At 44.8% G+C, this 23,633-nt stretch overlaps 4 protein-coding genes across 8 annotated transcripts in view; 2 read left to right on the top strand and 2 right to left on the bottom strand.

Moving 5' to 3' along the window:
• LOC104832845 (histone H4) overlaps window positions 1-2,004 on the bottom strand; it is a 20,902-nt gene extending 18,898 nt beyond the window's left edge. The window contains exons 1-2 of one of the 2 annotated variants that reach the window (XM_010569225.1): window positions 1,698-2,004; window positions 1-126 (exon numbers count right to left, since the gene is read on the bottom strand). The exon at window positions 1-126 is cut by the window's left edge and continues 449 nt beyond it. In XM_010569225.1, coding sequence (XP_010567527.1) covers window positions 1-126; window positions 1,698-2,004 — 433 coding nt within the window. Of the gene's footprint in view, window positions 127-1,671 lie in introns of both variants that reach the window. The other variant, XM_010569224.1, reaches the window with a different exon arrangement.
• A 12,730-nt stretch (window positions 2,005-14,734) lies between these two features.
• Window positions 14,735-16,006, top strand: LOC104832841 (histone H1.10). Its single transcript, XM_010569221.1, has one exon. The coding sequence runs from the start codon at window positions 15,118-15,120 to the stop codon at window positions 15,781-15,783; it is 666 nt and encodes a 221-aa protein (XP_010567523.1). The 5' UTR covers window positions 14,735-15,117; the 3' UTR covers window positions 15,784-16,006.
• A 1,055-nt stretch (window positions 16,007-17,061) lies between these two features.
• LOC104832836 (histone H2B 1/2/3/4/6) overlaps window positions 17,062-23,633 on the bottom strand; it is an 8,107-nt gene continuing 1,535 nt past the window's right edge. Inside the window, exon 2 of one of the 2 annotated variants that reach the window (XM_010569215.1) lies at window positions 17,062-17,569. In XM_010569215.1, coding sequence (XP_010567517.1) covers window positions 17,353-17,569 — 217 coding nt within the window. In that variant the 3' untranslated portion in view covers window positions 17,062-17,352. Of the gene's footprint in view, window positions 17,760-23,633 lie in introns of those variants that run through there. The other variant, XM_010569214.1, reaches the window with a different exon arrangement.
• Window positions 18,020-21,187, top strand: LOC104832837 (histone H2A.J). Of its 3 annotated transcripts, none has more exons than XR_774473.1 (3): window positions 18,020-18,360; window positions 18,754-18,818; window positions 20,794-21,187. XR_774473.1 is itself a non-coding variant. In XM_010569216.1 (1 exon), exon 1 carries the CDS (start codon window positions 18,061-18,063, stop codon window positions 18,448-18,450), a length of 390 nt encoding a protein of 129 aa, XP_010567518.1. In that variant the 5' UTR covers window positions 18,020-18,060; the 3' UTR covers window positions 18,451-18,747. The 3 variants fall into 3 exon arrangements, 1 of the variants encoding a protein (XP_010567518.1); XR_774472.1 differs by lacking the exon at window positions 20,794-21,187 and adding an exon at window positions 19,339-19,720; XM_010569216.1 differs by lacking the exons at window positions 18,754-18,818; window positions 20,794-21,187 and having other exon boundaries at window positions 18,020-18,747.

The raw sequence follows: 23,633 nt of genomic DNA, 5'->3' as shown, positions 1-23,633 counted from the left end.
AGCGGGCCGCTTTCTTCCCGCCGCCCGTGGCCGGCGCGCTCTTGCGGGCCGCCTTGGTGGCCAGCTGCTTGCGGGGCGCCTTCCCGCCCGTCGACTTACGCGCCGTCTGCTTCGTGCGCGCCATCGCTCCGAGAGACCCGAAACGCTTCTTGAAACCGCCGCCGTGGAATGACGCCGCTCGCTTGCCGGGGCGGCTTTTATAGCATGCTCGCCCCTCTGATTGGCTGGCAGCAACACGTCGTTATGATTGGATACCTTCGAATTCGAAAAGCGCGCCTCGGAAGGGCGCCTTTTCGCCATCCGCCCTCACCCTCCCTCCGCCTTGCACTCGCCGCTCTTGTTTTCGGGTTTATATATTTCTTGTAGCAATTTTTTATAGTGTATCTCGAAAATGAAAACCTGTAATAAAAACTTGAAAAAGGAAATGCTTAGTTGTAAATTTTGCTGTCCTGAACGCGTAGAAGGTTCATGTTCATTTTGTTCTAATTCACTGAGGCTTGAGCTTTGAAAAATAAGGTACAGGGTTGTACAGGGTTTCATCAATAGGATTCCTTATAAAGGCATTTTTGGGGCTTGGGGTTTGTTTTTGGGAGGTTGTTTTTTGTTGGGTTGGGGGGGGCTTTTTTTTGGCAGGGGCAGGGAGTTGTTTGCTGCTTTTGGTTTTCTGTTTTTTTTTTTACCTACGGTAACTTTTAATCTGGAAATAGTAGAAATTAATACCATAGCTAGTACAATAAATGCTTTTGGATTGAGGTGAATTCACATGAAAATGCAATAGTTCAAGGGATAATGTTTTCAACAAGATTAAATTTATTTCAGCCCAAGTAGTATTCCTAGGCTGTTGCTTGCTGCAATACAAACTTCTAGTCCGTTTCCATTTTTCCCCACTGTGTGTTCCTGCTGCTTTGCTAGCCAGGAGAGCTCTCCTCAGAGCCTGAGCAGAGAAGAGTTGTCAGGTGAAGGGAAAACTGCTGCTGACCCTGGATACAGAGAACTGCTGTGGTTTCAGCAGCCATTAAAAGAAAAAAGCTTCCTAAGCTTCAACTTACTGGATGCACAAAGAATAACAAACAGGTCCCTAAAAAGCAGTCAGGTGACAGACTTGGGATCATTCCGGTATTTAATTTTTATGAGAAGGGGCTCAGGGGGTGACCAGCTGGGACACCTCCCACCCTGCTCCCACACATTTTCATGTGCCAAGAGCATCATTACAGGGATAACATAACTTAAATACATATCTACTGCTGTTTACTCCATCAGTGGAAAAACAGAGACCAGGAGAGATGCCCACAGGGCAATGTGTACCTGTCTCCCAGCCCGGCCAGATCACCAGCTCAAAACAGAATAAGTTTATAGTGTTCTTCTGTTCAGCTCATTTCTTCAGGGAATAAACAAAAGAAATCATTTAATTCTAATTGCACTGATATTGAAATCAATAGCTTTGAGTTTTACCAACTCAATATCTACTTAACCTATTAACATTATACAATTAATTATCGGGAGCTTAATTTTAAGAACTACCTATATAGTAATTAACAAAAAAAACTAATGAATTACTAAGAACAAAGCTTATAGAAATTCATTTTCCGTTTACCAGCTTTGAAGCAATACAACTCTTTTCCAGATTAAGTGGGTGGCTCTGAAAAGAGCCTTTGGGTTCTCGAGGTGATCGGTCGGGGAGCGAAGAGGCGTTCAGCCGCCGAAGCCGTAGAGGGTGCGTCCCTGGCGCTTGAGGGCGTAGACTACGTCCATGGCCGTGACCGTCTTCCTCTTGGCGTGCTCGGTGTAGGTGACGGCGTCGCGGATCACGTTCTCCAGGAAGACCTTCAGCACGCCGCGCGTCTCCTCGTAGATGAGCCCCGAGATGCGCTTCACGCCGCCGCGCCGAGCCAGGCGCCGGATGGCCGGCTTGGTGATGCCCTGGATGTTGTCGCGCAGCACCTTGCGGTGGCGCTTGGCGCCCCCCTTGCCGAGCCCCTTCCCGCCCTTGCCTCTGCCGGACATGCTGCCGTCACTCAGCCCCGAAGAAGGAGTATGACCGGAGCGGGGCGGTGCGGCGGCTTTTATGCGGTGGGAGCCGACCTGGTTGGGGACTGCAGCGACGAGGGCGGGGTTCCCGCCAGTTCTTTCTGCCTCCGTCACAGCGGGATGGAGCATCGCCTGCCGTTACCTGCTAAACAGTGCTGTAGGGTCTGCGAAGTAAACAAAACATTAACCTCCCCCCCCCCCCCCAAAAAATAAATCCCAACGTCGTACATGTTCGTAACAACTGGAAAGGTTTTTTCCTCCTCCTTGGATTTGTATAAACCCATTTGCTGTGCATATGTGTCTGTATTGCATTTTCTTGAAATGACCGAGGTGTCTTTGAATTACTGTAAATTCTCATTATTTTCATGCTAGTTTTCACTAACTGCTTTGCTCTATTTGTATTCAAAGTTCTATAAACTTTCAGGATTGTTAATATTTTGAAATCTCTTACTGGCTTTAGGGAATTTTCCACAATATCTGTGCTGTCAGGCTTTCTAATATATTTGGTTTGTATTTTGCTTTCCATGTCCCATTTAAGAAATGGGAAGATTGATTCTCTCTTCCCATAATTACATAACCAATTTTTGATGTAAGCACATATTAACCAGTAGGTGGAATAGAATCTCTTTTATATTATTACCTTTATATTAGATTGTGACTTTTCTTAATTTTGCTCCATTGGAGTTACTGCTGTGGGGATTTTTCCTTATTTTTTACAAAATATGCTTTAGTATAACTGTAGATTTAAATTTCTGCTACATTATTTAGCAAGAAAATCACCTTTCTTTTGTCCTGCAGATCAAGCTTTTCAATCTTTATCTGTTGTTTTATGGGTCCAAATCTCTAGTGGATACAGACAAGATTCTGAACTGGTATTTATGAAAGTAAGGAGCAATCCTTGTCTAAGGATGTTACAAATGTCACCTTATAAGAACATCCTGAGCTGGAATAACTACTGGACTAACACATAAAGATTGGTTTCTTTTTTTTTTCTGGGGAAAAAAAAGGTGGGGGTGTTATAATTTTATTTTCTTCTGTCCTTTTATGTAGGAAATGGAAACATAATTTCTACATACTCTTTTAAACTGTGCCATGTTAGAACATATGCTAAGTAGTTTTTCTCTATTGTGGTACTAAACTGGGAAGGAGTATCTTCCCTCAGTCTATTTAATAATGATGGAATTCCATTCCATCATAAAACCAAAGGACTGTTTTGCTCTCTACGGTCATATTAAAAGCTTAAAAGAGGAGCTCGTTATCCTCTCATCTCGACTATTGTTTCTAATACTGTCCCTAGATGTTTTCATGGTCAATATCAAATCTATGTCTTTTTCAGTGTCAGTGTTTGGGGGGAGAGGGGGAGTTTTTTTTTTTTCAGAAGGTGATGACAAATACGATTTAGATGAAAATTTTCTTCTCCCTAAGTAGTCTGCATCACTTCAGAAAAGGAGTATATTAAGAAACATGGGAATGACCTTCGCTTTTCCCTTCTTCTAATATGAAGTAACCATCACTGAACTCTTCTAATCAGTTACTATTGTTCCCCTGGCAGAGGCATTCACAGCTTTTACCTCGGCTGTAGCAACTGTGCTTCCTGCTGCAGAGGTGCAGAGGAATGCATAGGTGTAATGGGGAGTCTCCTTAGATTTTTTCTAGTCCTAAGCATAACTCCTTTCTCTTCCTGTGAGGAGTGAACAAGTGAGCCGAGTATGATACTGGCGCTTAAAAAATGTATCATGCTTGCTACAGTTCTTGTTTATACAGAACTAACAGGTCACAAAACAGTAAACAAACTCAAGCCTTTTCTGCTGTAACTAGCCTAAAGAAGGATTCCAGAATAGTTTTGGGTTTTTTTTTTAATTATTACTTTCTTTTCTTCACTTACTAGTGCCTCACTAGCGGCAGAACACCAGATTTCAATACCCCTCCCTTTCTGCTCCCCAACCCCTGCCCATACTTACTAGTGACAGTGCTCAAGCAAGACCACTTAAAATGTTGTTCTTTTAGCACATGTGTAGATTAAACACAAATTCACAACAAGATGGAATCAAGCCAGATTTAATTCTGCGAGATAGAGGCAAATGGCTAAGCCTCTAGTGTACTGAGAATACATGCTGTCTATACTCATGATTTTTACACTCAGCTTTTGGTTTCCATTTGTAAGTTTTCAGCTACCTTGCTTATATTCTGGTTTTGCATCCTCTAGGTAATTAATTTGATAGTTTTTCATATGTGTTTAAAGTCTAGCACAATAAGATAGGGGTCCTGTAGGGTATTGTGCCTGTACTGATAACCTCAGGGTTATTAAATTATTAAATTATTAATTTAAATTAATTTAGTACTGACTTAAAAAACATAACTCATTAAATGCTCATAGAACTTCAGGCTTCAAGTTTTAGATCAATATTGGGCAAAAAATTACTGTCAGACACTATATTGTAAGAATATATGTGAATAAACTTCTGGAAAGGTATTAATATTTTTCAAATTAGTAGTTTTGAATTTTGTATGAGTATTGGACAGGTTTTCATATTCCTTGTGCTTTCCACTCATTGGCAGCTGGTGCTTCTTTCCCTACTCAAAATATTCTCTGCCACTTTCAAAGGAAAAATGGAATTGCAATCTGTCCTTTGTGAATGAGACACATTGCACAGACCCCTTCTTTGCGCTATTATCATGCTCCTGTGATCTGCCATGCTGAAAACATCGTAGATCTCATCTGGACTATCTGGGGGAAAGAAACAAACTGTTCCCTTGTACTGAAAACCTGGGCAGTTTTGACAGACCAGCACATCCCCACAGTGGAGGAGAGCTCAGAAGAGAAGGGCAAAAAGCAATGAGCTTGGGGAATAATGTACAGTAAAGAAAACTGCACTTATCTCAACACCAGGGACACTGGAGGGTTACCATGGTTTTAGGTAAGACAGCTGCACCAGTGAATCATCGGGTTCCCTCAGACAACTAACAAAGAATAACGTCCTCCTGAGCAAGCCAGACCAGCGTGACAGGGGAGCAGTGTATATGTGGCTCAGCCCAACACAAAATATAAAAACTGGACAACAAATCAAAGTTTGAAAAGAGCAATGGGCTTGAGATAGTTTCAACCAGCATATTCCTTCCCAGTGACTGGGGAGGCCCAGCATTGTGACGATAAGCATACAGAAACCAGTAAAGAGAATCGTGTTTGCGCTGTGATTCAGCTGTATATTGCAAATGCTATATTATGCTTGTGATGCGATTTCTCACTTCGCTAAATCAAAATCCCATGTAATGCCAAATATGCTCAACAAGGATATTTGATATTAAACATTAAACTCTCCTCATGCGTAATATCTAAAAGAACCTGGTCGGAGAGTATTGAACTCTGACAGTACAGAGATGTGGTCAGCTGGGACCTGTCTCTACACGTGGGTAAAACTGTAAACTGCACAAGATCTGACTTCTTTGGCATGCTTCAGGCTTCTAAATCTACCCCGGTGGTCCTCATTCTCTGTATACGCATGCCCACTTACCCTATCTTCAGTTCAGCATGTAAGCCATGCTACAAAGCTGTGCTTACTGAGATTGAGCAGCCCATGTGATTTTGGTAAGAAATATTTTAAGCACAGAAAACTTTTATCTTGAGGCTGAGGCCCAAGTCAATGTTTGCATGTGTGGATTTGCCACTTGGAAGGAACCTCCTGGAAGTAGCGTAGTTGCAGAAGTGGTTTATGCTGCTTAAGTAAAGCTAGCAAACAATGTCACCTAATGTTTAAATATTGAAATGTTACAGCTATCAGCTTCCCAGTGTGTGGATCATACCCATCTATTTGATAGGTATGCCAAGAGATCTGGGGGGACTGTGATCATGAATTTAGTTTAATGATTGGTACTTTGATAACTAATTTCATCTCTCCCCTCCCCCTTCTCCACCAGATGAGACAGTCAGAGGTGGAGAGCCCCATTCTCATCTTTTTATTTAAAGGCTCCCCCTCAGTCAGAGATACAAAAGGTTGCGCTGCAGCCCTGGTTTGGACTGTTTCCAACCTTATTCTAGCTGCCAAGTCCAGAAATTACACAGGGACTGATAAATCAAGAAAAGACCTCTGTCAGCAGCCCGGGCTGACCTTTGAGGATGCAGTTTGCCTTGCACAGAGAGTGGCTTCTTACAGATCAGAAGATGATCCACACAGGGGTAAAATCTTCCAGAAATCATCTCGCTTCCCCTGCCCCATGCCAGCAGCGGGCAAGTACATGTTGTCTGAGTCACTGCTGTGTTGCTCTGCAAACCAGCAGGAGCTGAATGCAGTTTCCTCATGGAAAACAATGTCACAGGATTAGTCTCCAACAGCGGATCACAGGAAGGGACACTGCACACGCACTTCCGAAGGAATGTTGTACTTGGCAGGCACCGACACCGAGGCACTCACATGGTCCTGCCACCACTCACACCTCCTCCCTACCAGGCCAGATGTTTCAGGGTTCCTTTCAAAGCAAAGCTGTTTGTTAGAATCACAAAAATACACTTTCTGGGGTGTTTCTCTCACACAACAAGGTACCAGCTGTCAGGACAGCTGTTCAGGGCCAGCCTAGCATGCCTTTGGAGTAGAGAGTGTGGTGTGTCTCAGTCTACCTTATGCACAAGCTGCAGTCGTGCAGGCTCACTGAAGAGCTGGTACAGCTGAATAGGTCTACAAAGAAAGGCTGGAGGAACTCCAGGCTGGGGTGTTGGGAAGACAGTACGATAACCAGTTCCTCATGTGAAGCTGGTTTAGGACATGGGAAGGAAGGGACAGGTTCAATAACCTGCAACTGGGGGCAGGGGCATCCTTTTGCCTATGTTGTTTTCCTCCCTTGGCTCTAGGCTTCCCCCAGGAAGACACCAAAGGACTTCTCCAACAAGTGCTCCAGGTGGTTTCCCAGGACCAGAGTGGCCCATGGAGCTCAGAGCTCTATAGCACACCATGCAAATCGGCTCCTGCATTCGAATAAGGGATGGCAAACAGCAAACCAGCTACTTGGCAACCCCAGCTGATGCTTGACTGCTTCTCTTAAATCCTTACTCCGCTTTCTAAACTGGCATTTGAAGCAGTGCAAGTCTCCTGATTCATTGACCGTTGATTAAGCTAGAAAGATGTATCATGAAAGCATAGTAAGCACAGTCTTTCTTGCACATCTGAGACTGATCAGCTCCTCTCCTTGCCTGGGCTCCTGCGGTAAGCTTACTGGGCAGTAAGTTTTGCTGTTGAACTCGGCCAACTCTTGCGGAGTTGTAAGCACTTAACAGCAGCTGAAGTATTGCCCTGCCCAAACAGCCTCTCTGGGGCATAGTTTTCCAAGTAATGAATCTACTGTGGGTATCCCTGTAGGAATGTATTGAATTTTGTCTTAGACTGTGTGTTTCTGGAGGAAGCCAAGTCTGGAAAATGGTGACGTGCGTTGTGTCGGTGTCTCCAGACACTACTGCTGTGCTTTGTCTTTGTTACAGTAATACTTGGTTAGAAAACCAAATACTTCGGTTGGAAACCCCAGCTGCTTACAGGGTTTTATTTATGCTAAGGCTCTGGACGCAGCAGCAGGCTTGCCTTTAAGGATGCAGCAGTTGAGAAAGCCACCGCAACGCCCAGGCCCTGTCCAGGTCAGACCAGTCGTTTCCCAGCCTGTGCCAATGCAAGTAGCTATTCTGCTTCAGATGCAGAACTTTGCACTTCTCTTTGACAAATTGTGCAAGATTTCTTTTGGCCCATACCTCAAGTTTATTAAAGTTCCTTTTAACTGAGTGTCTTACTTTTGACTCTGTCTACTCTTTTAATCTAATACCATCCACACATGCTAAGGCTACCTTCTCTCCTATCATCCAGGTCATTCCAGAAAACACCAAATGATATCAAGTATTCGGCCCAGAGGCATTCTTTTCTTTACTGGTTGCCCCCAGACACTAAGTTGTTAACTATAGCCCTTTGACCCTGTGCTACAGACAATTTTCAAACATCTAACAGCCTGCTGATCCTGCCCGTACTCCCTCAGATCCCAAATGAGAATGCTATGGAAGATGGTTCCAAAAATATTACTAAATGCAAAGTGTATTGCATCCAGCACTCCTCCCTTGCCTACACAGATACTCTCTAATCTATAGTTCTGTGATAATTACTAGTAATTAGACATCAGTCATTTTTGTTGCCCTCCACCCATCATGAAGAGTCAACAAAACCTATTTTATTTCTGATAGTTGCTTAGTCTCACTGATTCTTGGAGACCCTGCTATCTTCCCAAGTAAAATTTTCTACTCCATATTAGAAATTATTTCCTTGCTGCTAACTTGCTGCAGCAAAGAACATTAGTTCCTGTACTTCCTAGAATGTACACTGAGGAAAGATGACTTCCTTCCTCTTCATGCTTTAAGTGTTTGAGAAGAAACTTCGGTTTTTCAGCCTTCAATCTGAGTCAGGGAACTCCAACAATATGTGCCTTTCCATTATGGAATAGTTCCTAGACCTCTCTGCTAAGTACTGTTGCACCTTCCATGTATTCTCTTATTGTTCACTTCTCAGTACCTGAAGTTCAGTACTAAAAACTAGGCCTAAAACTCCAAGTGAGACTATACCATTCCTGACTACAGAGGAAGATCTTGTTCATCTGTCTTGCAGATGTTGTCATTGTGTTCCTTTCCTAACACCTAGTAACCGACTGTTGTTGATTCATTGTCAAGTTATAACTATAACCTGAAGATCCAGATCTACTCAGGTGCTAGTCAACTGTTACTGTCCAATATTTATAAAACTGCTATATTTCTTTCCAGGTGAAGTATCTTACACATTTTTGAAGACAGTATCTCCAATTTATCAGGCATCTTTCGATACATAAACTGTCCTCCATCATTCTAGCATTTCTTTGCTTGTTGGTACCCATAGCACTTCTATACAGGCCCTGTAGGCTATAATTCAGATCATAAATAAAATTATACCAGGCCTAGGATTGGTCCCTGCAGAACTCTCTTTGACACAGCATTTTAATTTCATAGTTGACAATCATAAACATTTAAATATAACTTTCTACCCAGGGGGTGGGGGTGTGTGTGTGCTAGACCAAGTTTCCCTGATTATTAGTTTCACTTCTAATATTTTTCTAAAATGAAATAAAATGGAACAGAGAGAAAATCTGCAGTGTATCAGTCAGCTCTACAGAAGCATTGCATCCTCTGCTGAGACTCTTTCTAAAGTTAATTTTGGACCAAGCCAGTTAAACACGGCTTTAATTTCTTCCCTTATGTCTTACAAAGCAATGTCTGTTTTGAGTGCTAAAAATTCGTGGGTTTATTCATATCTTCCTTGAAGTTGGTTGAACTGGTAATTAGTACAACTCGATATCAATGAGCTATTTCTTCCCCAGGGTGTGCTGAGTCTGTAAACCTGAGCAATGCATAAATCTGTAACCCAGAATGCCTTATTATGTGCTTAGTTCTTGCCCATATTCTTCAGATACCTTGAGAGTAACAGTGTGCCTGCGCAGGCTGGGCGCACAGCTGGGTCTACTGCATATCCCCACAGGTAAGCTTCCAGCATCCTATTTCCCTTCACTCAGCATGAAGGGCTAGAAGTACCTTTGATAGCTTAGGAAATGGCATCTACTAACACATACATCCTGAGTGACACTGAAGGGGTAGGACGTAGATTTTCTATACTGATGGCCTAGTTTCAATTTCTATCTCTGAATGAATCAGTATTTGCAATCTGACTCACAAAAAAAGAATTGTCATTTGACTGTTGTGCACCTGGAAGAATAGACAGCATGTAACATAGGTTCAGATATCACATTTCAATTTTTTCCAGGCACTCAGTGAGGGTTACGGGTAGGGTTACGTTTCCTCGCTTTTGCTTGCAGGTCCCTATATTTCTTTGTCTTTCTACATTTACCCGCTTCCTCTTTTTCTTCAACTGAAAATAATACCAAGTCAATTGGTCTACATAACATAGTAGAACAGAATCCTGCTTATAACTGGGATTCCTATGTGTAGTACTACTATTACTACTAATGATAATTCTCAGTCCCAGGGATGCATGGAGAGATGTAAAATTTGATTAAAAGAGGATCTCTGATCCAAAGGCTTTCAGAAGCTGGAAGGAATATTTTGATGCTTTAAGCTGTCATTTTCTGGACAGACAAGGAGATTTTGAGGCTGATTCATTAAAATGCACAGCCCTTCTTTTTTGCTGGTTGGCAAATACTTAGCAGGTATGTCAGGCAGGAGAGTCACCTCTCCCTACCTTTTAATCAACATGAATGTAGATTTTTTTTTTTTCTAGCGTGTCAGTTTTGCTGAGACTCTGACTAGCCTTAACAAGTCCTACAGTCATGGACAACATCATCACTGAGCCAAGTCAGGGTAGCCTAAACTGGTCTTGACAATCCTTGAAACTAAGGGCTGTGTGAGAGTTAATGTTTTTTGAAGCTAGCTTTATTTAACTACCAAAATTTAAAAAACAGCAGGAGTGCCATTCAGGGTTAATCACATAGGTTTCACAAAGTATCCTGGAGAGGTAGTATTTGCAAAACAGTACTGAGGGAAATGATAGTTTCCCTCCAATTAGCACTGGTGAGACCCATCTGGAGTGCTGGGTCCAGTTCTGGGCTCCCCAGTGCAACAGTGACATGGACATAAATGGAGTGAGACCAGCAAAGGGCCACAAAATGATTAAAGGACTGGATCATTTTTTGCAACAGGCTGCCCAGAGAAGATGTAGTGTCTCCGTGCTCTAGTTGACCTTTCTTTGAGCATGGAGGTAGGACCTACTGCATTAGGTATTCGTTAGATACCTTTTTTTAGGAGGTCTGATTGCCCTAACACTGAAATACTTGTCAGTATATTTTTGTTAGCTTAGTTGAAGTATGTATCTAAAAGGATACAGGCTTCTTTACTACTGACTGCCCTTTGACTTCTTGACTCTTCCCTACTATATAAACTTTACAATTGCTGAATCAGCTGTCAATATAGTTGCAGCATGCCAGAGACTTGACTAATGTCTTTTGACCTTGGTATTGTGTTTTTATTACTAATATTTAGAGTGATATACCTGAATGTCTGCAAAATCATTCTTTGTCAAGAAGATATCATGCTTCAATTAAAAGTTTGTAATTTCTCTGGGTCTTCACTAGGCTAACAATAGTAATTGTAACTAAATGAGTGCAGGCTTTCAGCTAAATTTGGCTAATCATCTTATCTGGATTGTTTCCTGCAGTCTGAATGTCTAATTTGCCTCTATTTGTCTAATGTCTATCTATTTCTCCTCCATGTGGAGCTTCTGTCTTGATAAGAAAAAAGTCAAGTGTTTTCTCTGCTATACAGTTTTCAGAGTGAGTTCTTGTGTTATCTGTGAACTATTTTTGTTTTGAAGATCCTTGCATTGGAAAATACACTGGCAATTTGTAGGATCTTCTGTAATCTGCAGTAGCACCTATATTGCTAGGCAAGGAAGGAAGCTGGGGCATGTCGTGTGATGATGCATGGAAAGAAGGTTCTGCTTTGGGGAAGTAAGATATGCATTTTAAGGAGGGATAAGAAATTGGTTTGAGGTCCTGAGTAGGAGATAAACAGAGCCTGCATTTGGACAGGATGCTTGGAAAGGAAAACCGGGAGAACTTTCAATCTTTGCTGTTTGATTGAAATTTAATATAAAAAGAATCATAATTAGATATTTGTCTCTTCACACGGAAACCGCAAACAATTTTTATTACCAGCTCACTCTCAAAATTTTTTTTCAAGTAATGTTGCTTGGCAGGAAGAAAAGTTCTCTGTCAGGTTGCAAAACTGTTCCATATTCTACCACTGATTTGCTAAGTTATGTGGTGAGATGCTCGCTTTGCTTTGTCTTTTTCTCTTATCTGTAAAACACCCCGGGCAATACCAATGCTATTTGTAAGGTAGATAGTGATTGATGTCTCTCAAAACTGAGAACTGTTATTTGATCCAGTGTTGCATTTAACAGCTATTTCCAGCAATGCAAACCTGAAAATTGTTCAAAGCTTCTGACAAGTTTATTTCATCCAATTAATTAGAAAATGTCATTGCTGGAGCCAGAGGGAGCGGAATAACCCTAGCAAAGCCTTCCCTTTTCACACCACCTCCTAGCTCTAAAGCCTTTCTCTTTAAAAAAAAGATCGCCTTTTGTAGAAATGGTTGGTAAGACTAGGAAAATTGTCACTGCTCAGAAGTAGGCCAGGAATAATTCTCTGTGCAGAGCAGAGCCAGTGTGATGGTTGAGGAATAGATACAACAAAGGATGCTGACACAAAATGCCGGAGGCCGGCTGCCAAGTCTTCCAGTGTCTCAGACTACTAGGGAAAAGCAAAGAGCTTCAGAAGTGCAGCTCAGAATAGGGAGCAGGGAACTGTTTAAAAGACACACAGATTTACACGGACACATCCAGAACTAAATGTGGGAGAAGTCCCAAATTCTGCTCTTCGAAATCCTCAGATAACAACCTTCTTCATCTGCTTTCCTTACAAAAACAGAGACCATCTTGTCCTTTTAAAACTTGTCACAGCGCAGGGACAGCAACCCCTGCGTGCTGTGGATGGAGGTCAAGCTGCGTAGGGAGCGAGCTCGGGGGGCTCCTCGCCCCTCTACTCCTACCTCCCGTCTGTATCTCGGATCTGCAGCGGTTTAGGGGGGACGGGAAGGAAATCTCTCCTCCTCCGGTGGACTGAGAACAGGTTTACAAAGAGCAAACTTGAAGGGAAACTTGCCCAGATGTGTGGACAAGAGGGATGGAGCTGGTGAAGAGGATTCCCCCCCCCGGGCCTACAACTGCACTCCTGCACCAGTGCGTACTGTCCACTCCCAGTTGCTCCCAGCTGCTCCCAGCTGCTCCCAGCTTCCTGACCAGTTTTGAGTGTAATAAACCGGACTCATAGAGCTCTAACTCCAAATCGTCAAAGCTACAGAGATCAAGGCACATTAAACTTATTTCAGCCCTTATTCCCAGAAAAATGTGCATTACAGAGAGCTGACAACTCTTCCCAGCTCTGTCTTTTGTATCACTTATGGTCTGATTCTGCTTTATGCCCATCTCCATTCACCTAACCTGGAAAATAAGCATAATGCCCTTATCTTGCCACAAGGAACTACCTTTTTACCTGTCAGGAACATATTCCTCCTATTCATTTGAGTTACCAGCCTGAGCGGTCAAACTCTATGGCTGCCATGGATTTGGTCTAGTTGCTTATGTGGGACCGACGTCACATTCACGAGAAGCGTGGCAGATTCCACAGCCCACTTCAGTATGCTTTTCACCCTGGTTTTTACTGTGCAGTACTGAAAAGCCCAATTTTTCCCTTTCTCTGGTTTTCCTTTCCTCTCCTTCAAAGTATTTGTTAGCTGGCCTACACACAGACACAACAAAATAAAAATAGAACTAAAAGAGAATATGAAAAACTGACAGTTCATTGTTTTCACTTTTGTTATTCTAATGTATTTCATTTATCCTTGCCATTTTAATCTATCTCATTTCACCTAAAACTACTTACTATTAAGTATAACTTAATTGTGTCTTCACCATTTAATGTATGAAAATAAATGCCAGGGCCTTTTGCAACATACTACCTGTCTTATAGAATCTCAAATTCATGTGTGCTAGAAGAGATGCTTCTTTGCTGACACAGTCCACTGGCGTTTTGCATGACAAGTTTTTACAAAGTACAATGGGGCAAAATATTAGGTTTGGGCTTAATTTGTTCTTTTCAATCAAGGAAAAGAAATCTGGCTGCTTTATAATTAGAAGCCAGTCCAGGCTTTTGTCTTCTGATTTAATAAAAAATTATCCGAAACTATTCCTAGCAGTCCTTAAAAATTTAATTAATTTCTGTTGTCACTTTGTGAGGCTTAATAATTAAGTGGGATCATAATAATTAAAGCTGATTCTGATTTATGAGGATTGTCTGCAAATTATTTCAATAAATATCTGAGGGTTTGGATGAAAACCTAAATTGGCGAGTGTTTTCCTTTAAAGAAGAGAATGGCAGGTTTTATGAAACCTATGGGAAAAAAAAAGAAAAAAAAACCCAACAACTTGTGTCCAAATATTTATTGGTAAAATTGAAGCTGAAGCATTCTGTTCACGCAGGCCAAATTTCCACATTATTTAATTTATTTGAGAGAATCAAGGCTTCAGCAGGCTCCATTAATGTTTAAGTAGCATACTGTACATATTAGTGTATCTATACGTGATTGACATTTTTACCCTATAAGTCTGCTTCTGACTTCCGTATGTCTTAAAGAATAATAGTATACACTACTGTAACCGAGAAAGCGTTAAACTAGCAGTTTATCCGGAATTTATATGCATTAACTAGGCATTGACAGCTTCATTTTGTAAACAGAGGCTATTTGTAAAAATATCAAAATCTTGCTGTTCACTTAGAGAACTCCGCAAAAAATGCAGAGCCCTGACAAGTTCCAGACACTTTTCAACAGTATATATATTCCTCTGAAGGTCTCTTATTTTCCCGAAACTCGAAATTCTGTAGAAATACTGTATCCTTAATAGTTAAAGATATGGTTAAGGGAGCCGATTCTTTATCCATATTCAAAGCTCAGCCATGAAATTGTGTTACTTCCTTCTCTTTGAAATCAATTTACGACAAAAATACCGAAGCTGCCCCCTCGGTTTCTCTCCCAATCTGGAGAAAAGCCCCTAAAGAATAAGCCTGCGTTACGGGGGAGACTTTTTATCTACGGGTTTTATTTTAATTTAGAAGGAAAAACAAAAGTTTGCCGTTGCCGGGGTCTCCCTGCCTTCACAACGCGGCGTTAAACACATCTTTTCTCTCTCATCTGGGGTCCCAACAGCAAGAAACTCCCCCGAATGAAAGTCCACCGTCTTCTCTTCGCTCCCCGAAGAAGCTGGGGCGATTTCGTGGCACGCATTTTACAAAAAATATGAATTTATAACTCCGAAGAAACACAGACTCGGAGGACGAAAAGCTCTTCCTGGCTAACAGTTAGGCGGGCTCTGCAAAGCACCAATCACAGATCACCGCTTCGCTATAAATTCAGGCATCGGGGTTACTGTAGCCCAATTACTTGCTTTTGATTAGGAAGGAGCCTCTGCAGCGATGTCGGAGACCGCTCCCGCCGCCGCGCCCGCCGTCGCGGCCCCCGCCGCCAAGGCCGCCGCCAAGAAGCCCAAGAAGGCGGCGGGCGGCTCCCGAGCCCGCAAGCCGGCGGGCCCCAGCGTCACCGAGCTGATCACCAAGGCCGTGTCCGCCTCCAAGGAGCGCAAGGGGCTCTCGCTCGCCGCGCTCAAGAAGGCGCTGGCCGCCGGCGGCTACGACGTGGAGAAGAACAACAGCCGCATCAAGCTGGGGCTCAAGAGCCTGGTCAGCAAGGGCACCCTGGTGCAGACCAAGGGCACCGGCGCCTCCGGCTCCTTCCGTCTCAGCAAAAAGCCCGGCGAGGTGAAGGAAAAAGCCCCCAAGAAGCGGGCAGCCGCCGCCAAGCCCAAGAAGCCGGCGGCCAAGAAGCCCGCCGGCGCCGCCAAGAAGCCCAAGAAAGCGGTGACAGCGAAGAAGAGCCCCAAGAAAGCCAAGAAGCCGGCGGCTGCCGCGGCCAAGAAAGCGGCCAAGAGCCCCAAGAAGGCGACCAAGGCTGCCAAGCCCAAAAAAGCGGCGGCAGCGGCGAAGAGCCCGGCCAAGGCGAAGGCGGTGAAGCCCAAAGCAGCCAAGCCCAAGGCGGCCAAGCCCAAAGCGGCCAAGGCGAAGAAGGCGGCGCCCAAGAAGTGAAGTGTTCAAGTGGAAATACTTAAACCCAACGGCTCTTTTAAGAGCCACCCACTACTGTCCCCAAAAGGGCTGACACACTCCGTCATCGAGCTCCGTGCCTGCAGCAGAGCTACCCACACGCCACTATCTGCGTGGGACGTTCGTCTGTGGAGTGGATGGGACGCTAAACTTCCGGCCGTGATTACGCTATGACTTGGAAAAATAAAGTTTACATTCCCTGCGATAACGCTTTCTGAAGGCTGACTTTTTTTGAGCAGCGCAAGAGGGGTGTATGTGTTAAAGGGACTGCTTAGGGCGGGTATCGCTCCGGGGCGCGGACGTTTCTTTCGGTGCTTTAACCGCCGCGGTTCCTAACAGCCCGGGCGCGATCGCCACACCTCTTAGTGACCGTAGCCGGGAACTGTCAGCACGGCTTCTCCGCTCCCTTGGCAGTGACCTTTCCGCTTGGCAGCGCTGTCGTGAGCAGGTCTTTAATCTCGGCGTGACTTCACCGACCTGCTTTTTTGAGGAGGAGATTGCCGGGGCGGGAGGCGGTAGAGCTCCCTGCGGTCCTCTTCCGCACCCTGCCGGCCAGGTAGCGGTGCAGCCGGAGCGGGGGGAGCTCTGCCGGGCGGTTGGCCGGGGCTGCTGCGGACACAGCGCTTTGCGCCGGGGGCTCCTGCGGCCGGTTGAAGCGCAGGGAGCGAAAGCGGCGCGGAGCTCCCCGCGGCATCGGTGGCTCCGGGAAGCTCACCCTGGGGCCGGTTGTGATTGGCTGATGGGAGAAGCCGCAGCCGCTTATTGGGCGATTAGAAAATTTCGAAAAGCCCGCGCTGCTGCCGGCGGACCGAGCGCTGCCCGCGCCGGCTCCGCGTTTACCGGTGATGCCGGCTCCACGCGTCCCCGGACAGCTCGTCCTCCCAAAGCGTCTACCCCGTCTCAGAGGTGGCCTCGCTTCTCCTGGTCTTCTCGTCCTTGCCTTCTGATCTACCAGGCTGCTTCCTGTCTTCTCATACAGAAGGGAAATTGTTCAAGCTCAGACTATCCCGGGACAGCTATGCAAAAAAGGGGATTAGGGTCTTCTATTTTTCCCTCATCTTCATTTTTCGGGGCGTGTCTTAACGTAGCTAGTGGAAGCTATGTGACTTTATTTGTGATGGAACGTGTAGTATAATGTACCACACCTCACATCTCTGCTGAGAAAAGCCGAACAATATTGCTGACACCTATTGAAAAATATTTGTGATGGAACATGTAGTATAATGCACTGCCTCACATCTCTGCTGAAAAAAGCTGAACAATACTGCTTACGTTTATTGGAAGACTATTTGAATGTTAAGTCATTAAGTAATAGTTAACACATTTGAATTCACTTGAAGCTGTAAAATATTCACGAAGGATTTCAGAAACAGTTAATGCTCGCAAGCTATGATAAATGTGATTTAACAGACTGCAAATTCTATTTAGCGTTTCTTAAGTACAATTTCACACATAAGACCCAAGACATTACTGTGTTAAAGCTCTTTCAAGGAGTATGTGGGTGGCTCTTAAAAGAGCCTTTGGGTTAGAACTGTGGATCCGGGAGACGCTCTACTTGGAGCTGGTGTACTTGGTGACGGCCTTGGTGCCCTCGGAGACGGCGTGCTTGGCCAGCTCGCCGGGCAGCAGGAGCCGCACGGCCGTCTGGATCTCCCGCGAGGTGATGGTGGAGCGCTTGTTGTAGTGCGCCAGGCGCGAGGCCTCGCCGGCGATGCGCTCGAAGATGTCGTTGACGAAGGAGTTCATGATGCCCATGGCCTTGGACGAGATGCCCGTGTCGGGGTGCACCTGCTTCAGCACCTTGTACACGTAGATCGAGTAGCTCTCCTTGCGGCTCTTCTTTCGCTTCTTGTCACCCTTCTTCTGCGTCTTGGTGACGGCTTTCTTGGAGCCCTTCTTGGGCGCGGGGGCGGACTTGGCCGGCTCGGGCATGGCGAGCACAGCTTCCCCCTCTTACAGAACGAAACCAGCAGCTAAAATGGCCGCAGCTCCCTCTATTTATAGGGCTGTTATGCAAATACCAGACCTCTAACTCGTACAATTCGATTGGACTTTCCCTCACGGGGTGTATCTTTGTCGCTGATTGGTTACTATAGGATCCGTCTTCTCATTGGTTGTATAGGTGACGACTGTTTTCAGCCAATCACCAAGAGCTAATCCCGCCCAGGGAAGGGATAAAAGGGAGCAGACGTTGCGTCAGTATGATCGCCCCGTTGCTGTCGGGCGGGGTCTGGCTGGAGTTTTTCAAGCGCCTAAAGCATGTCCGGCCGCGGGAAGCAGGGAGGCAAAGTCCGGGCTAAGGCCAAGTCGCGCTCGTCGCGGGCCGGGCTGCAGTTCCCCGTCGGCCGAGTGCACCGGCTCCTCCGGAAAGGCAACTACGCGGAACGGGTGGGGGCTGGAGCGCCCGTCTACATGGCGGCCGTGCTGGAGTACCTGACGGCCGAGATCCTGGAGCTGGCGGGCAACGCGGCCCGCGACAACAAGAAGACGCGCATCATCCCCCGGCACCTGCAGCTGGCCATCCGCAACGACGAGGAGCTCAACAAGCTGCTGGGCAAGGTGACCATCGCGCAGGGCGGGGTGCTGCCCAACATCCAGGCTGTGCTGCTGCCCAAGAAGACTGAGAGCCATAAGGCTAAAAGCAAATAAGCTCAGCGAGCAAAGCTGCTCAGGCTTTTCGCAATATAACATTATAACCCAAAGGCTCTTTTCAGAGCCACCCACAGGGTCAGAAAAGAGTTGTGTTGCTTTACAAAAGTGTTTGGGTGCTAAGGGTTAATATGCTGATTTTGTTACAAAGCTAAAACCATGTTCTGTGGCAATTTCTTAAAACTTCTGGCTCTTACAGGAAAAGGGTGGTAGATTTTTCCAGCTCCTCATCCTTTTTAAATGAAAAAATACTAATTGCATTTGTAGTGATTTATTGATTCTCTTGTGTTTTTCTTGTAACAGGATTGGTAAAATGCTCGTTCTTGTTGTTGAATCTGCTCATCTTTTATCACTACAGACTACTTATGGTATGAAATATGGGGAGGGGGGTGGCTAGAAGACTGAGGGGGAAGTGGAAAAATCTTTGCAGCATGAAATTAAATAGGAGAGCATCCCAAACCCATATAACTATATCTAAGAATGAAGAAAGTCTTAGTTTATAGGCCTTTGTTCTTTAAAAGATGTAAAGCTTCCCTGTGACTTAATTTAATTCAGAAATAACATGAGAAACGCTTTAGGGGAATTGTCTTATTTTGGTCTAGATCCTTAACTAGTCAGACCTGCACTGTAAAGCAAAAATCTTTCCATTCAGAAGAAACTCCTTGCAGTGCTGGTATATTCCTGTTTTAAGTGTGATTTTCAAACTTGCCCCTCTTAAATTTCCTCATTGTGCGTAGCTATTCCTCTTGTTACATCAGTGAACAGTGAGCAATATTTGAATTAATCTACCTTGTTGGCACAAGTATCACCCAAGAGCACAATGTTAAAGCTCTTTAGATTCACAGTTATAAATTATGAGAGACTGTCTAGCTGATTCCTCTTGCTCAGATGTTCCCAGAAGCTGCACCTGGTGGCCTGCAGCACACTGCATTGAGGCCACAGCTCCCACCTGTGCAGCACCTCTGCCCTCCCCATACCCTGGGGGGAAGGAGGAATGCTCTGGTCTTAGAGGAAGGAAATTATCACCTATGGCAAGATACTACCCCCTGCACCTTTCCTCCCCACCCCGCAAGCAGAGAGGCTTTTAAGTAGGACTGTATCATAACCGAAGTGGGACATCAGGGATGGTTTGTGGAGAGAAACATAGAGGAAGAGAGCTGTCTGGAGCACCAGACTCTTCTGATATGGTAACAGTATCTGTGCCTAAGGGTTTTGTTCGCGAGTGGATACATTTAGACCTGTAATGTTTTCATTACGCTGTTTTATTGATCATTAGCTGCAGCTACATATCTCCAGCAATTACACCTCTCTTGAAGAACTGCAGTGATATAAAAACTGTGTTTAATGTCACAAGTCTTCTGTAGTGTCCAGAGCAGTTCCCTGCATATATGCGTTTCAGAAGATTGCAATCATGGAACAGTTTGGGTTGGAAGACACCATCAAAGATCATCTAGTGCAACCCCCCCTGCCCTGGGCAGGGACACCTTCCACTAGGCCAGGTTGCTCAAGGCCCCATCCAGCCTGAACACTTCCAGAGATGGGGCAGCCACAATTTTTCTGGGCAACCTGGTCCGGTGTCCCACCACCCTCATTGCAAAAAACGTCTTCCTTATGTCCCACCTAAATCTACCCTCTTCCAGTTTAAAACAGTGGCCCCTTGTCCTGTCACTACAGGCCTTAGTAAAAAGTCTCTCTCTGTCTTTCTATTTTGAAAGGCTGCAGTAAGGTGTCCCCAGAGCTTGCTTCTCCCCAGGCTGAACAACCCCAACTCTCTCAGCCTTTCTTCACGGGAGAGGTGTTCCAGCCCTCTGATCATTTTTGTGCCCCTCCTCTGGACCTGCTTGAGCAGGTCCATGTCCTCCTTGTGCTGGGGACCCCAGAGCTGGATGCATTACTCCAGGTGGGGTCTCATGAGAGCAGAGTAGAAGGGGAGAATCACCTCCCTTGACCTGCTGGCCATGCAGCTTTTTATGCAGCCCAGGATACGAGGGGCTTTGCGGGCCACAAGCGCACATCTCTGGGTCAAAGCACTGGAATACCGGAGAAAGCCCATGGGGGTGAGGGTATCTGTCTCCAGGAGTGGGATTTCTCTGTGAGCAAACTCCTGTATGTGGAAATCAGAGTCAGTACCACAGGAGAGGGCCTTGGCCTTCTCTGAGTGTGGAGGTAAGTCCAGCACATTTCTCCAAATTCTTCTTGTCATCTGACTAGAAATTCATTATTTTCTTTAGAACTTCATTCCAAACACCTCTTCACTCACTACTCTGCTCACCTCAGTAACTGGATTTTCACCCTCTGTGACACTTAGATCCACTTCTTCGCATTCCCTATTTTTGTTCTTAGCCACTGGTGGTTTCACCGGCTGTGAACCCTGTGCTGCCATCACACTGATGAGGCCTCAGATGGAAATGGAAATGTCCTGCAAGTCAGATGGATTACATGATAAGAGTGCTGGCAAATCTACTGGTATTAAAGACTCGTGGCTTTCAAGCAAATTCCGCTGGATGAAGGAATGTAGCAAAGCGAGTTTAAATAAATGAGCTTTCTTTCAGTTGCCTATACAACAAACAGTAGCAAAGAAGAAATACATGTGGTGCCTCAGCTGTATCACTGGGTTCCAATACACCTTCACATTCTAAAGAACTTGTAATGCAAAAATACCTCCAACCAAGCTCCCTCAAATGTTACAGATCACAGTTATATATAGGGATAACTCAGTGATGTCAGTCCATATACCAAAAGTCTTAGAATTTCATAGCTAAAAAGTAAGATGAAAGGCTTTTCTATCCTTTTCCACCTTTACTTTGTTTGCAATGTTAGGAATAATACACTCTATTAAAAAGATCTTACATTATTTTAGTTTGCATAATATTATTACTATTATTACAGTTGTAGCAAATACAGATATGGATTTCAATTGCCGTATAAGCTCTCAAGAAAATTAGAAGCTACTTTGCTGTTGGATATAATACATTGATGTGATGATTTTTTTTACTAATTATGTACTTTCTTGTGCAGTCATGGTGAGATGTTGCCTTACTGCAATAAGCAAATGCAACTTCCTCATTATAGTTTAATGAGGAACTAGGGTGACTGTCCTAATTAAAGCACACTTGAAAAGCTACAGATTTTTTTTTTAAATGGAGCAGAGGCTTGCATAGGTTTCCTTTCTAATTTAGCTCCTAGCAATATGTGTCCAAATTCATGAGGAAAATGTAGTATGTATAACCTGGGGATTGGATCCTAAATGATCCAAATAATAATTGGTCTCTAATCAACAGTAAAAGCAACTTCATTAGGGATTATAGTCAGCAGCAAAATTTTCTTTCCGCTCTACTTATTTTTGTCTAAGAAAACCCTCTGGTCCATGACAGAACTGACTATGCCAGTAAAAGAAACACTTAGGAAACACATCTGTGGTCACTTGCAGCAACCAAGAGGCAAGGCAGCCTCCCAGAAAGCAGGATTTTAAATTACATTAAATGTGCTCCAGACTTTGGGGAAAGGGGTTTGCAGCTAAGTAATCTGTAATCTACTGGTCTCAGGCTCTGCATCACTCATTTCTGTTAGGACACTTTGGAAGATTATTTTCCAAATCTTCCAGTGGTTATACTGCTAGAGGGAAAAGTTATACTAGGATGCTCACCCTGCACTTAGGAAGAGTTATGAAGAAATTATGATTTTGACAGACTGAAAGATTTTGTGTAATTCATTTAGGCTTCCTTTGGCATTCAGAAGGTTGTTTATAACTGCCTCAGGAAACATATCTAGACACAGATCTTTAGGTATAAAGAACAAAGCCAACTTTGTGGAGCCAAATGGTAATGTTAGGCACCAGCCTGGCAGATCCACTAGCAAAAAAACCCCTTTCAGTTACTCTATAAACAGTTTTAGTTCATCCTGTTCAGTCAAAAAGTGAACACAATCTAAATTATAGCTAGTTTTGCCTGTTCATTTTGTATATAGTTGAGTGGCAATTCCTTAATTTATTTAAAATAACAGTTTGAATGAAAATGGAATTCACAGTGATAATTATAAACATAACAAAGACTTGTACTTTTCTGAACACCTATAACTTAATACATGAATATCTCAATCACATTTTTCCCTTGAATTTAGGGAATATATTCTGCCAAGAAATATTTCAGAGTTGTTGCCTAAATTCTGTGAATTATGTTCCAGAATGAGACTACATAAACAACAGTAGAAATTTTAAAGCGTATCAATAATTTTTAAAAGTTAGACCTGTTTGAAGTGCACAAAATCCTAATAATATCAAGTACCATAGCTATATCACTTCTATTCTGACTGTGTAAGTAACATTGTAAATCTTAACACATTTAATTTAAAAATATAGTCCCATTAACTCTTTCAGTAGTTATTTGTTTACTTTACAAATACAGTCCAACATACTGTAAGCAGCACGCATGCGAGGTTAGTTACCAAAAGCGCGACATACACAGCAAAATTTCTGCATTGCTCATTTGAAGAAAATTTTTTCCTTTATTTGTCATTTCTGAGATGTCATACAGACATGGTTGGTAATGTCTGTCATGATTTCTTTCGCTTGTTGCATCCAGCTGCACGTTAAGGAGCGCTGCTCCATTGCAGGGCCGGCAGCGAGACCGGCGCCCCGGGACTGGGGCTGCCCGAAGAGGGGAAGGGCGGACGGTTCCTTCTGCGCTCCCAAGCAGCCGCTCCGAGTTCCTTTCACAGGAGCTTCGGGTCTCGGAGTTTTCCCACCGGAGCCCCTCTCTGCCGATTTTCCCGGCCGCTTAGGGTCTCGCTCCCTGCTCCCTCTCGCACCGACCCGCAGCCCGCTCCTTGCGGACGCGAAAGCGCTGAACGCTCGGGGCGCAGCCCCCAGGGCTGCACGGAGGAGGGGGCAGCCCTCGGGACCGCAGTGTCCGGGTAGGCAAAGAAAACACGGAGCCGCCACGACCGAGGAAAACAAAGAGAGCGCGGCCCGGCAGGCGTCCCTCCGGCGCTCCCACCGAACGAGGCGGGGAGCAGCGGCGGGGCGGGGCGGGGCGGCAGCGCCGAGCGCGGCCTCGGATTGGTCGGATTTTGCCGCAGACCCGCGGGCAGCGGGGAGGAACCGGGCCGGGGCCGGGGCCGGGGCCGCCCCCCCCGATCCGGCCACGGGCGGGAGCCCAGAGCTGCCTCGGAACCGTCACCCGCGC

Source organism: Haliaeetus leucocephalus, unplaced genomic scaffold (assembly GCF_000737465.1).
Source record: "Haliaeetus leucocephalus isolate CR32 unplaced genomic scaffold, Haliaeetus_leucocephalus-4.0 Scaffold264, whole genome shotgun sequence".
NCBI lineage: Eukaryota > Metazoa > Chordata > Aves > Accipitriformes > Accipitridae > Haliaeetus > Haliaeetus leucocephalus.
Note: the sequence above shows the minus strand (reverse complement) of the source record. Positions and strands in the feature narration are given on the sequence as shown.

What these genes read in the sequence shown, in the direction of transcription:
- LOC104832837 (XM_010569216.1), top strand. Translation starts at nt 18,061, where the DNA reads ATGTCCGGCCGCGGGAAGCAGGGAGGCAAAGTCCGGGCTAAGGCCAAG.
- LOC104832841 (XM_010569221.1), top strand. Translation starts at nt 15,118, where the DNA reads ATGTCGGAGACCGCTCCCGCCGCCGCGCCCGCCGTCGCGGCCCCCGCC.